The sequence below is a fragment of the Mauremys mutica genome, chromosome 1 (genome assembly GCF_020497125.1).
Source record: "Mauremys mutica isolate MM-2020 ecotype Southern chromosome 1, ASM2049712v1, whole genome shotgun sequence".
Taxonomy (NCBI): domain Eukaryota; kingdom Metazoa; phylum Chordata; order Testudines; family Geoemydidae; genus Mauremys; species Mauremys mutica.
The window spans coordinates 213,777,308-213,791,448 of record NC_059072.1 but is presented as its reverse complement, the minus strand read 5'-3'; the positions used below and the strand labels follow the sequence as shown (position 1 = coordinate 213,791,448).

The window sequence follows — 14,141 nt, the reverse complement described above, 5'->3', positions numbered from 1 at the left end:
CTGTCAGGGGGCGGGGGTGTGGATAAGGGTTGGGGGGTAGTCAGGGGACTAGGAGAAGGGGGGTTGAATAGGGGGTGGGGTTTTGGGGGGCAGTTAGGGGTGGGGGTCCTGGGAGGGAGTGGTTAGGGGACAAGGAGCACCGGGGGTTGGATGGGTCAGGGGTCCTGAGGGGGCAGTCAGGAGGCGGGAAGTGAGAGGGGGTGGATGGGGGCAGGGGTCAAGCTGTTTGGGGAGGCACAGCCTTTGCTACCCGGCCCTCCATACAGTTTTGCAACCCCAATGTGGCCCTCAGGTCAAAAAGTTTGCCCACCCCTGGTCTAGCTGATCCTCCTCTCAGTCAGCCCCTTGCTGTTTTACTCCACTCTGTCCCCAGAAGGGAAGTCTTCCTTGCTGGAAGAGGGCAGAGCCTTGCTGCACCTATTTGCTGGCAGCTTCTCTGCTTCTCTCACTCCCCCCCTGTTTCCCTGCCAGGGAGGGTTTAAAAAGGTCACCAGCAATTGGGGCCAGCTGAACCAAATTAGTTCCCTGATAACCCCTGTTCCAGCTGAACCTAATTTCTCACAGCTGTTTCTCCTCAATGGATAGAGAGAAGCCTTTTAATCCCCCTGGGACTAATTCCTACCCCCCCCCCCCTTGTAGCCATTTGGCCTGGGTTTGCCACAAGGGGTTTGCATCAAAAATAAGCCTTGTCAAGAGACACTACTGCTGCCTCAACTATGAAGGACTGCAATTCTCAATCAGAACCATGAGGTGATCACAAAAGAATCTGAACCTGAGATCTCAATTTAGCTACCATTAAAGTTAATGAAAATACCCATATTGGCTTCGTTACATTGTTGATTGTTGCCTCATGTTGAAAAGGCCTAAAGATTTGACTGGCATTCTTTGAAAGTTATTTTCCTTTCTTAACATATTAAAAATTCCATAAAAAATTAAATTACCCCTGTAAGTCAAATTAGTAGTTTGCCCAAAAAGATAAAAATAAATAAGCAAAGCTGAACTAAAAGTTTTACATCAAGTAAGGAAAGCACAAGGGGCATGCAGGACTCAAGAGTGACTGACTGTACTCCTGCTCTAACCTATTGAGCGTTTAATGTAATTTGAAATTTGTTCCTTTTTTTCCTTCAAAGGTGTGTAGAACAGTCACATCCACTGGCAGGCCAAATACACTATTCTGGGCAGGGCACAGTGACTCAACATACAGACATTAAACAGAAGAGAAACTAGTAACAGTATTATTACTCTTGAAGTGACTGCCATCAGAGTCAGCACCAGTTTAATCAATTAATCAATTAACCCTGCAGCCCTTTGAAAAACATTAATAGGCTCTCATTGGAAAAAGAAAATATAGTGCAACTGTAGAAGAATGGCTAAAAAAGCCATGAGTGGTTGTTATGGAAAAATGTACACACCATTTACATACCCAGAAAAATAAACAGAAGCCAAAAAGATACTTAGATATCTGGCTAACTTTTACTCAGTACTCAAACAAAGCACATTCACTTGCAAAAACATGAGCACCCTTGTCCATTTTTTTTTAAATAGTAACATTTGATAGACATGCCAGATCTGTTAAATATGTGTAATCAGAGATTTTATTCCATTTAACAAAAATCACAAAAAAATTACATGCCATAGAAGTATGCTCACTGTGTAATATGGTAATATCTTGTTAAATAGAGAGATCTGATGACCATTTTTATGTATAATGTTTCTTTAAACACAAGCTCACTGCTGTAATTGTTTAGTTTCTGGTATTTACATGGCGAGGCTTTGTAAACCTGTTAAGAAACCTGTTCATAAATAGATAGTTTAAAAATTCTACGGAATGTACTCATTTTACCATATTGTATAATTTATTTGTAATGACATCTTTATCAGATTTGATTTGTTTATAAGCAATATTTTTTACTCCAAGTGGGAATAAGTATGAAATAAGAGTTTCGTACTAATTATGTAAAAACTTTATATCGAAGAGCTATTATAAAGAGGTTGTCACATGGGTCCTCTTGGATATAACGTTGCCAGTAGTGGAATTCTGCAACATTAGAACACAACTCTTCAAAGTCCTGCACCTTGTTTCCTCTTATCAATGAAAAATGCTGAGGACTCCTGTGCAATGATTGTCTAACAGACAGGATAACTGTATGGAAGCCCGTGAAGGATGGCTGTTGTGGAGTGGTAGTGCTGGGCTCTGGTGGGCTGCTGCAAGTGATCTTTTTGGACAGAGCTATGCCTTGGGGCTGAAGCATTAGCCGGCATCGCTGGGAAAGATAAGCAGCAGCCCATAAACAAGTTTAAGGATCTGGCAAAGGGCCTTATCTCTCTTCCTATTAGGCTAGTCACCTTTGAACAGGTTCTACAGGCTATCACTACTTAGGTGGGAACCAAGTGGCTGCAAGGAATGAATACAGCAGCCCTAGGCCTGGTCTACACTACACGTTTAAACCGAATTTAGCAGCGTTAAACCGATTTAACCCTGCACCCGTCCACACAACGAGGCCCTTTATATCGATATAAAGGGTTCTTTAAACCGGTTTCTGTACTCCTCCCCGACGAGAGGAGTAGCGCTGAAATTGGTATTGCCATGTCGGATTAGGGTTAGTGTGGCCGCAAATTGACGGTATTGGCTTCCGGGTGGTATCCCACAGTGCACCATTGTGACCGCTCTGGAAAGCAATCTGAACTCGGATGCACTGGCCAGGTAGACAGGAAAAGCCCCGCGAACAGTGCTGTGTGACAAGCGTAACGGAAAGCCAAAGAATCAAATGGACACTCATGGAGGGAGGGAGGGGGTACTGAGGACTCGAGCTATCCCACAGTCCCCGCAATCTCCGAAAAGCATTTGCATTCTTGGCTGAGCTCCCAATCCAGGGAAAAAGGGCGCGAAATGATTGTCTGCCATTGCTTTCACGGAGGAAGGATTGAGTGACGACATTTACCCAGAATCACCCGCAACACTGTTTTTGCATTGGGATCTCAACCCAGAATTCCAATGGGTGGGGGAGACTGCGGGAACTATGGGATAGCTACGGGATAGCTACCCACAGTGCAACGCTCCGGAAATCGACGTTAGCCTCGGTACATGGACACACACCTCCGAATTAATGTGCTTAGTGTGGCCGCGTGCACTCGACTTTATACAATCTGTTTTATGTAAAATCGGAATAATCCCATAGTGTAGACATACCCCTAGTTCAACCCCACTCAAGCCCAAAGCTCTTCAGATCTAATAGAGGTTCCTTCTAGTCTCATGAAGGAAAACAAAATCTACAGTCACTGAAGACTCTGCAAGGTTCAGGCTGCTACTCATTCCGGATTCTTGCAGGATTCAGAGGCATCTGAATAAATTCTGAACATCAGTTGAGTCTTATGGGCAAATGAGGATCCTCCTTACTGGGATCATTTTTGAGGTTTTACTCAATTCTATCTGATTCAGCTTCAAACTTCCACCGAGATAAGAAAAACTAGAGCTACAAATCAAAGCGGTCAATTAATTCCAGTTAACTCACACAATTAACTCAAAAAATTAATCATGATTAAAAAATTAATTGTGATTAATCACAGTTTTAGTTGCACTGTTAAACAATAGAATACCAATTGAAATTTATTAATTTTTTTGGATGTTTTCTACATTTTTAAATATATTGATTTCAATTACAACACAGAATACAAAGTGTAGAGTGCTCACTTTATATTATTTTGATTAAATATTTGCACTGTAAAAATGATAAAAAATAGTATATTTCAGTTCACTTCATACAAGTACTGTACTGAAATCTCTATCATGAAAGTGCAATTTACAAATGTTGATGGGGGGGGGGGGTAAAGTAACTGCACTCAAAAGCAAAACAATGTAAAACTTTAGAGCAGTGGTGGGCGACCTGCGGCCCGTCAGGGTAATCTGCTTGCGGGCCTCCAGACCATGTGTTTATATTTGCATGGCTGCCCACAGCTCCCAGTGGCCGCGGTTCGCTGTTCCCAGTCAATGTATTCTCTGTTGTAACTGAAATCAATATATTTGAAAATATAGAAAATATCAACAAATATTTAAATAAATGGTATTCTATTATTAACAGCATGATTAATCGGGTGATTAATCCTAATTATTTTTTTAATTGCACGACTAATCACGATTAATTTTTTTAATCGCTTGACAGCCCTAATATAAATGAATAGTGCTGAATGGTCCCAAATCATCACAGACATAGATCATGTCTGGTTTTTCCCAGAATTAGCAACCTGCTCTTGTTAATCTGAGGAACGTAAGGGCCTCAAACTCGCAAATTACAACATGCAGCCAGTCCTCTCTACATTCACAGACTGCCCCGCTGATATCCAATGGGGTTCTCACAGATAGAGCACTCTGCTTCCTCAAATTGTTATTTACAGGATTGGACTCAAGTAATAAACTGAAACACAGAGTCACACTGTGGTCAAAGTAGAATTTATCTTAGCTCCATTTAAATCACATTACAAACATAAACCTGCTGCTGAATTGTTTGGAGTGGGTTCCAAATGTATTTTCACCACTGCACACATTCTAGTTGCCTGCCTTACCTTGACCCTTCTGCAAAGATAATTTCAATGGTTGTAACCGGATTGTAAAACATGGACATCCCCTTTAAGTAAGAAGGGTCCATCCATGTAAGTTGACTTATTTTACACTAATCAATCTGACTTTTTTCCAGTATTTTCACAGTATTCCAGAAATATTTGAACAAAACATTACAAAAAAATCTCATGTCTTTTCCAGAATCTCAAAAATACTGAACACCATTTCCAACTATTATATAATTACTCTGCAATAACTTTACCATTCAATTATGCTGCTTTCTTCTGTGCTGTTTTTTCTTAACTAGTCCAATTGCAGGTGGCACAGAAATTGCCTATCAACCATAGCTCTCTGTCAGCCTAATTTAAATTAATTTATTTTCCTCCATGTAGTTATGTTATCCTTTCTACTCTTACTCCAATATTAGCACAATTATTCTAAAAATTGTAGGCTTGTCAGACATTTTTCAATAAATATCCAACTTATTTTGTCCCCCTACTTTCAATAAGAACAAGCCTGAGTCTGTATGAATCCCAACATGTTATAAAAATCTCATTATGAGTATGAGTATATTTACTTCTAAGTAAAAATACTTCCTTAATTAAATAAGTAGCTATGATCATGATACAAATTATAGACAGACTATCGTAGTTAATATAATTACAATGTAATAACATAATTAAAAAGTTTAAGTGAGGAAATGTTCACTACCCTTACCACTTCTCAAGACAATTTGCTGGTCTGTGCAGTGGAATGCCAGGTATGGATACACGGTAAGAAGGCAGTTCTCGGCTGTGGCAGCAACCTGAAGCGAGAACCTAGGGAGGTCAGAGGGGAGGAAAGAAGTATGTCTTTTAATATATGAAAAATTATCTTTTTAATATTTTCTATTAATATGGCTGTTCTGTTAAGTTTCTCAAATATTTCACAGTCAAGCTTTTTTTATGGTCATCTGCTTTTTAATATTGCCTTAGATTTAGCCGTTGTATGGTGAACAATAAAATAAACACAGATATTAAGGTAACAGTAACCAACACTAAAAATAAGATATGCAACCGACTTCTGCTCTCTTGTACAACGGTGCAGTCAGTAGGGTTGCACTGCTGTGAGAGCACAATTTGGAAAGTTTGTGTATATCAATGAGCCACAAAGAAGATTGATACAATAGTGGTTCTCTCCTATCCGGCACATTCTGCTCTGAACATGAATGTGTCATTAATTAGAAAGTTTAAAGGGGTAGCAAGGATTTTTTGAAATAAATGAACTGTGTCCATCTGAAAACAAAAAAAATAAAATTAGAGTTGATGTTTATGAGCATACTAAAGGTTGCTATCTTTCAAAATAGATTATGCAATTTTCGACACTGGAGAGAGTTTATCACACCTGAAAGAACTCAGTAAAAACAAAACAAAAGAAAAAATGGGAAAGCAGTGTCAGCTACTCAGCTGTCATCTACTCTTGACTCTCTTGAATCCATGAAGTCAGAGGGCCAGAGAAAGTTGCATATGAAGGCCTATAGTTTCACTTCCCTTTTCCTGCACTATTACATGCACTTTTTCTACTTTATGTAAAATTGATAACAATTTCATCCCATAACACTTTTACAGTATGTTAACACACAGGGAACATATATTATACAAACAGATCTTATACTGCCAAAAAGTAAAAATCTCTAAAAAGTGATCAAGTTATAGGTCTGAAGCTATAAACACTTTGTACCACTGGTCATGTAAATTTATGACGTTTTTCCATGAAGGTACATTATAAATAGTAGGTGAACACAATGAATTTATTCTTTGTGTTTGCAATGGGGCATAATCAAATCATATTAAAGAGTCTAGGTGTTTTATTTGAAGATAAGGTAATCATCCTCCTAGCAAGTGTGGAATTACTATATGTGGTGGATCACTCACTCAGTGGAATCAGTTTTTAAATGCTTAATAAACAAAATCAAAATGTATGTGTTATCTGAATGAACCATTAGTGGTCCACTCATTTTCATTAAACCAATCCTGAGATTTTGTAATACTTTATTTAGGGAAACAGAACACCAACTGAAAAAATATCTATGCTTTTTTATTTTGTCCTAAAGACTTTCAGGCAATTTGTTTCAGTGAATACAAATACATGAGTGACATATTTTGCATTAAAGTAGCTGAACTGTGACCAACATGGACACTGGAGAGGTCATAGTAGATCATGAATCAAGCATCCTGTCTCCAACAGCATTCAGTGCCAGATGCAGACTGTCTGTCAGCCATGAAAGATTTCTAAAAGGACAGACAGCCCAAAGACATCAGGATCTTTCTGACGGAAAAAACTTTTTATCATCATGGTCTGGGGAGGATTTTACAGAATACAGGAAGAAATGGCATCACCTGTTTAGGGCAATGAGAACAAGACTGCTCCAAAATTAATAAGGGCAGGAACATAAAGGTTCAGATGCTTTAAAAGATCCTGAAGGGCCAAAGGGATCCTAGAGTGCAGCAAACAGAACAACTCCGATTAGATCCAGAGCTTGTGTAATTGGCGTGGAGAGGGGGGAAATAAGATGTTCCATATCAGCTCTGCGGGATAACAACTGTCTTTTCAATTAATTTGCACATGATGCCAAGTAGAGTGGGGCCCTTATTGGACTTGGGTATTTTGCTACTACTGCAACACAATAATCATGTCTAATGACAGACATCATGTTTTCACATGATGTGCAAGATTTAATGCTTGTGCTGTAATTGCACTTAAAATCAATGGACTCTGCTGCCCAAGGGTATCTACACAGCGCACAGCAGCAAGTTACAGAGCCCAGGTCAAACATCTCAGGCTCCCACTGAAGTGCTAAGAACTGTCATGTAGATGTTGTGGCTCTGGCTGAAGCTCAGGCTCTGATGCCCACCCCGTTCCCTAGGCTGTAGAGCTCTAGTCTGTTGATCCAGGCTCTGAGACTGGCTGCTGCTGGCTGTGGAGATGTAGCCTACTAGGTTCCAGGGCTCATGCATATATCTCTACCCCGCTATAACGCGGCCCTTGGGAGCCAAAAAATCTCACCGCCTTATAGGTGAGACCGCATTATATCGGGTTTGGTCCGGTACGCCGTGCCAGACTGGGCCGGCTTCCCCAGCGGTGATTTAAAGGGCCTGGTGCTCCAGCCGCTGCGGGAAGCCCTGGGCCCTTTAAATCACCGCCGGAGCTCTGGCAGCAGGGCTCGGGTGGGGATTTAAAGGGCCCGGGGCTCCCCGCTGCTTTACCATATTATATCCGAATTCGTGTTATATCGGGTCGTGTTCTATCGGGGTAGAGGTGTACTTCTCAAGAGTGAGGATCCATGCAGGCAAAATGTCAAAGAGGATTGGTCCATAACCCCCAGAGACTCCACAGGCCCTGCTGTAGAAACAGGTAGGATGTGACAGATGGAAGGAGAAAGAATTGAAAGTTGAGGACATGGAGGCAGGGACCTCATTACTGCATCTTCCTTCTCATTAAAGTTATTCAGCTACCCATCATGCAGACTTTTGTTAGATACTTTTGCTATTCAGAGCAGACCAACCACTCATTCACCTGATCTAGCATGTAAGATATTGTGCAGTACACACAGCTGGAAAGCCATAGATGATGAGGGATAAGCAGCATTCTGTTAAGGCAACAGTAGAAAATATGTACCCTTAGATACTAAAACAAGAACAAGGCTATCACAGTGGCTAATAATGCCATCATTAAAATGCAAGTTTTAAAGCTAGACAATATAGGTCAAATCCTATTAACTACACCAAGCCTAGCACTATGGGTTTGGTACAAGATAGGACTACAGAGGTTGGCCTAAGTAATCTGCTCCCCAGAGACCAGCAGTGGAGTCAATCTGCAACCACTACTATAACACAAGTTCTACTCTACAGTAAACACTTGCAGCTCTTATGTTCCACCTCTGTAAGAGTAAGGGAGGTGGATCTGTCAGGTGCCTCCACCCAGAGCAGTGAATGAACACCAGCAGAGCACAGTTGCATTGCATCTACAGATGTCAGGCTACTGTTGGGCAAATAAACTGATATTTTCTGTTTGGTGGCCAAACTGAAAAAGTCTGGGAAAAGAATTATTTTGGTTCGAGCCTAAATGAAAATTTGTTGGTACCTCACCAAACAAAATAATTGGCAAAAAGTCATTTAGGCTCAAATGAAATATTTTGTTTGACCCAATACAAAATGTTGCATTTCACTTTGTGGTGTTTTAGGGCCTCCTCCTCTTTTATGGGGGGTGTAGTTAAATCTAGCTATATTTAAAAATGAAACGTTGAAGTGTTTCATCTAAAAAATGTGAAAACAAAACCTTTTTCTGAATTTCACACACACCATTTTTACTAAATCAAAACTATTTCCCAAATTAGAACGAATTCGCAAACAGTTTTAGCTAACCCAGAACTGCATTTTTTGATGAATAAACTACTGGCTGAAGAAATTTTGCCCAACTCTACTTCAGACCCTTTGTCTGAGATCCTGGCATTTATTTCTCCCCTCCCACCATATATAGCAGAACTGCATTGGGTTCTATCTTCTGGCTCTTTCATGGTGAGAGAGGCCAAATTTGCTGTTACATAAGTCCTACTAAAGCATTTGTGTAGTCAAATACGTAAAATAAATAAAAAAAGTGTCATGTGGATTAAAATGGGAGATCATCAACATGCAACAGTCTCATTGATTTTTTTCCCCAAGTATTGGAGTGATTTTTCCCCACAGGGAAGGATCTAGATTTTGTAGCTAAGTGTGACACCCCTTCTATTTTCTGAACACTTGGGCAAGATAGTTTCAGCTTTTCTACCTGCTTTTACTTGCATCAGTCCTGCAGAATAAGAAGTCGGTCAATCTGGTTGAGGGCAGTTAAAGAAGCAAAAATTGAGATCATCAGTTAAAAAAAAACCCTACAAATTAACTGGAAAGATGGGTTGTAAATTAAGGTAATCTTAGAAAAATATTAGTGTAACTTCTCATGACTCATTTAATTTAATCTACACAAATAGTAAATTGCCTTCTTAAAATACAACCATATTCCTTCACTTTAGAATTCAGGTTTATAGTTAGGTATAGCCTGATTTTACTACAAAACCTGCTTGCCCATTGTGTGCCAAATCGCATCTGTGAAACAGCTAGGTCCAAGAATGCCCAGCCATCATGACCTACCCTTATTTATGGCACAACGATTTATTATTTATTAAATTAGATTTCAATCTTATACAAACTCAATACCAAAGGACACCAATCCAAACTTTCACATGAGCGTCCTTGATATGCACTTAGAAATCCAACAACATAGGAGACGCAAATAAAAATTAACCAAAGCAGCAGCACTTCATCTCACCTTTCCGCACACCATTTCATCCACAGTCATGTAACCCTTATAGCCTAAAACATCCCATTGTACTTTCCCCACTAGACAAAAATCCCATCCTCAACTGCATCAGCCTTTCACCAGTGCTCACCCAAACAGACAGGTTTTGCCATTGGTACCCACAAGATACCAATTAACCTAACACAGACAAACCATCAAAACAGGTCCCTTGCCCCAACAGTGAAATGCAGAAGAATTGAATTTCCAGCTGCTTATCTTCTAATCACATTCCAAACACTAGATCAAGAGCTGGAGTTCAAGATCTTTGTGATTCAATCCTTTACAACACACACTGTCTCTTTGGAGGTGGAAAAACAGATAGGCTTTTTAATTCTGGTGGTACAATTCAAACAAATTAACATCTTTACAACAGCAATAGTTACAAATATTCACAATACACAATATTCCTTATGTGGTGTATAAGAGGCTACATACCAAATAATTATTCTCCAAATGTATTGCCTCCATTGACCCAAACTGTGGGAATGCATCTTTTGTCAGGCAGCAATGGAACCCATTTCACAGCAGTGAGCTGCTGGGGAAGCACATCCCTCTGTTTCAGCATTCTACAACTAAAGACTTAAGAGACACCCCAACACCTCACTTGTACCTCAGTTCCTTTCTAAGATCCCATTCCAGCAAAGCAATTTAAGTTCACAAGTAGTCCCACCACTTCAGTGGAGCTGTTCACATGCTTCAGTACTTTGCTGGATCAAGGTTGAACCTCCAGGCACATCCTGTAAATCTCCCAAGCAGAGGTTGGGTCAGGGTGAATATGCAGAAGAGATACATTCAAACAGAAATAAGTTATTTAACAAAACTCTTCATTACATTGCCTCCATTCATCCTCACTGTGACAGCCTAACTAGCAACGACTGTGCTAAGTAGGTTAAGGGGTGACTGTATTATAATCTATAAGTACTTACATGGGGAACACATATTTACTCTTCAATGTAGTGAAGAAACATATAAACACAATCCAATGGCTGCAAGTTGAAGCTATACAAATTCAGATTGGAAATAAGACACACATTTTTAACCATAAGACTAATTAACTGCTGGAACAAATTACCAACAGTTGTGGAGGATTCTCCATCACTTCCAATTTTTAAATCAAGATCAGATGTTTTTTCTAAAAGATATGCTTTAGGAATTATTTTTGGGAAGATCTATGACCTGGATTACACAGCAGGTCACACTAGATGATCATAATACTCCCTTCTGGCCTTGGAATCAATGAATATAGTAGTACTTCTCCACCTTCCTCCTAGCTGAAGTGACTGAAGCATCATTGTCCCAAATAAAGCACACACTAAGAGCTAGACTTAGAGGTTTGCAGCCCAACCTGAACTCAATTGGACCCAACTACAAGTGGTGGATTGGGGTTGGATCGGATGTAATTTGTATTAGTATACATTCGGTTAGCTAATCCGAACTTCATCTAACTTTCTTTCTTTTTTGCCTGTCTGTTAACAGGGCAACTAAGGGCAGGGAAACATGGGCAACTCCCTGCAGGGAGCAGCTCCCCACATGGTTACCAGTAGCCTTATCAGCATGCCAGGGGAAGTGAGCCAAGCAAGACATACACTACAGCAAGGGCCAGGAACTGTGAACATAAGTAGGAGATCTCCTCCTTACCTCACTAAGGCCAGTCTACAAGGCAGGAACCTCCCAGCAGCAGGAAGGAGCTGGACACACTGGTGCAAAGGGAGGAGGAGTGTGATCGAACAGATGCATGGAATCTGCAGTCTACAAGCAGCAGTAGCTGCCGCTCCAAAAGAGCAGGAATCTGTATTGGTAGGCGAGACACATTTCCTGTGCACAGATGGAACATGCCTGTCCCTGGGTGCAGTGCAGGGTGCTGGGCAGCTGGGATCTGGCTCCTCCACGTTCCCCCTAGCTGGATGCAGTAGTGGACATGGGGTATGCATCTCTGGCATCCTGATGGCACCCGATCCATAGAAGCAACCCCCTTGCAAGTGGCAAGGAACACTCACATCATATTGTGGTTTTATCTCCCTCAGTACTGCTGCAGGACTCAATCACTTTCACTCCAGGTCCGCCCCTACTCCTTTCATGTGACCAGAGCTGGAGGTATTGCAGGCTGGGGTTCAGGCAGAGATGGTGCTGAGGCATGGAGTTCAGACCAGGATCTACAGCTCCCTGGAGCTAGGTGGGGTGTCTGGTCCTGGTGGGATGGCAGTGGCTGTAGTGTGTGCCTCCTAGTTTGGTCACATAATACAACACTGTGGTATGTCAGTACATATGTGAACCAATGAGTCTCTGATACGGTACTGAAAGGTGCAACATGTATTGTAGATGGCCCGAAGCTTCAGCATGTTGATAAGGAGTGAGGCCTCATGCGCCAACCACAGTCCCTGCACTTTCAGTGACCCCAGATATGCCCCTCAACCCATCATGGAGGCATCAGTAACAACTGACCTGGTTGGCAAGGGCAGCCAAAAGCAATGCCTTAGTAAACAATCGCTGGATGCTTCCACCACAGCCAGGAGTCTAGGCCCAGTGGAGGAAGATGAACCAGTCTGTCTAGAGATTGAAGGGTAGGATGGTAAAATCGTCCTGAGCCAAATTTGAGGGGGGACAAAGGCGCAACCTTTCTAACTGGACCATCTGCATGCAAGAGTCTCAAAAAACTCCAAACCGTCATGGAAGGCTTAGTTTGCCGTCTGTGGCAAATTGTCTGAAAATGGTTGGTCAGCAAAAATGCTTTCAACATCACAGAATCTAATGGGGCTCCAATGAATTCTATTTTTCATTGGGAGCCAAAGTTGACTTCCTAGTATTTAGGATGAAACCCAGACAGTCAAGCAAGCGCAGTATGTTTGCTGACATGAGCAAGAACTTGCTGTCTAGCGCTGCCCCTCAGTAACCAGTCATCCAGATATGGGAAGATGTGAATTTCCTTCTTCCTAAGATATGCCATAACAACCACCACACATTTGGTAAAAACCCAGGGGGCAGAAGAGAGGCTAAATTGAAGCACTATGTACTAAAAGTGACATTCCGACATGAGGAATTGAAGGAACTTTCTGTGGCTTGGCAAAAACCACATTAAAATAGGCATCCTGAAGATCCAGAGCAGCAAACCAGTCATTCTGAGAAAACATAGGGAGAATAGTCAACAGTGACCATTTGGAACCTCATATACCTGATATGTTTGTTGAAACTGCAAAGATTGAGAATGCTTCTTACCCCTCCCTTGGATTTGGGTACCAGGAAGTACCAGGAATAGAAGCTGTGAACCTGATGTTCCAGTGGAACTTCTTCCACCACTCCCAAAGTTAGTAGAAAGTGGAACTGCTTGAGCAATATCTCATGATGGGGGTCCCTGAAGAGGGGTGGGGAGGATGTGTGGAGAGGAACTGCATGGCATAACCCAGTCTGACAGTGCTTAGGTCCCAGCTGTCAGTCGTGATAGCCCCGAGCATTATGAAAGTGGGACAGTGTGTCCCCAAAGGGGAGACATGAGGATAAAGGAGCAATGACTAGAACAGTACTCTGGTCCAAGGAGTCAAAATGCGCTCTTGGATGATGCAGGGGGTGGGGGCAGGTGTATGTAGACTGACCAAACCCCAAATATGGTATCTATCCCTCTTTCTGGGGTAGTCCTGTTACATCAGACAAGGAAAAGGCTGGCCAAACATGCACTGTGGACCACACTACTGCTGCTGTTAAATGCTGCAGTGGCGTCTCTGCACTGCCAGTGTGTACAGCCCCAAGGACTGCAGGGTAGCCCTAGAGTCCTTGAAGGAGCGCAGCATTTCATCAAATTTTGTCCAAAAACAGCATTTGGCCATTAAAGGGCAAATCCTCAGTGGCTTACTGGACATAGGAAGCAATGCCCAATATCTGCAGCCAGGAATTCCGCCTCATTGTGACCGGAGAGGCCATCACTCTGGCCAAAGTGTCTGTGCCGTCAAGCATGGACTGCAAGGACATCTTAGCCACCAAGCAGCTCTCAGTGAGAAATGCCCAAAATTCCTTTCATGAAGGCTCAGGCAGCTGGTCTGCAAACTCTGACATAGTGGTAGAATTAATTAAATTTTATTTGGACAGCAAAGCTTGCTGATTAGCAATTCACGTATGTAAGGAGGAGGAGGTGTAAATCTTCCTGCCCATGAGGTCCAAATATTTAAAGTCCCTATCCCTGGGTGTGGACTTAAACCTGCCCTGCTGGGCTCTGTCATTCATT

At 41.8% G+C, this 14,141-nt stretch overlaps 1 protein-coding gene across 2 annotated transcripts in view; it reads right to left on the bottom strand.

The window, feature by feature from the left end:
* The window catches only part of CFAP47 (cilia and flagella associated protein 47), a 647,660-nt gene that overhangs the window by 514,578 nt on the left and 118,941 nt on the right, over positions 1-14,141 (bottom strand). For both annotated transcript variants that reach the window (XM_045022903.1, XM_045023700.1), the window contains one exon: positions 5,273-5,373. In XM_045022903.1, the coding sequence (XP_044878838.1) occupies positions 5,273-5,373 (101 nt within the window). The remainder of the gene's footprint in view (positions 1-5,272; positions 5,374-14,141) is intronic.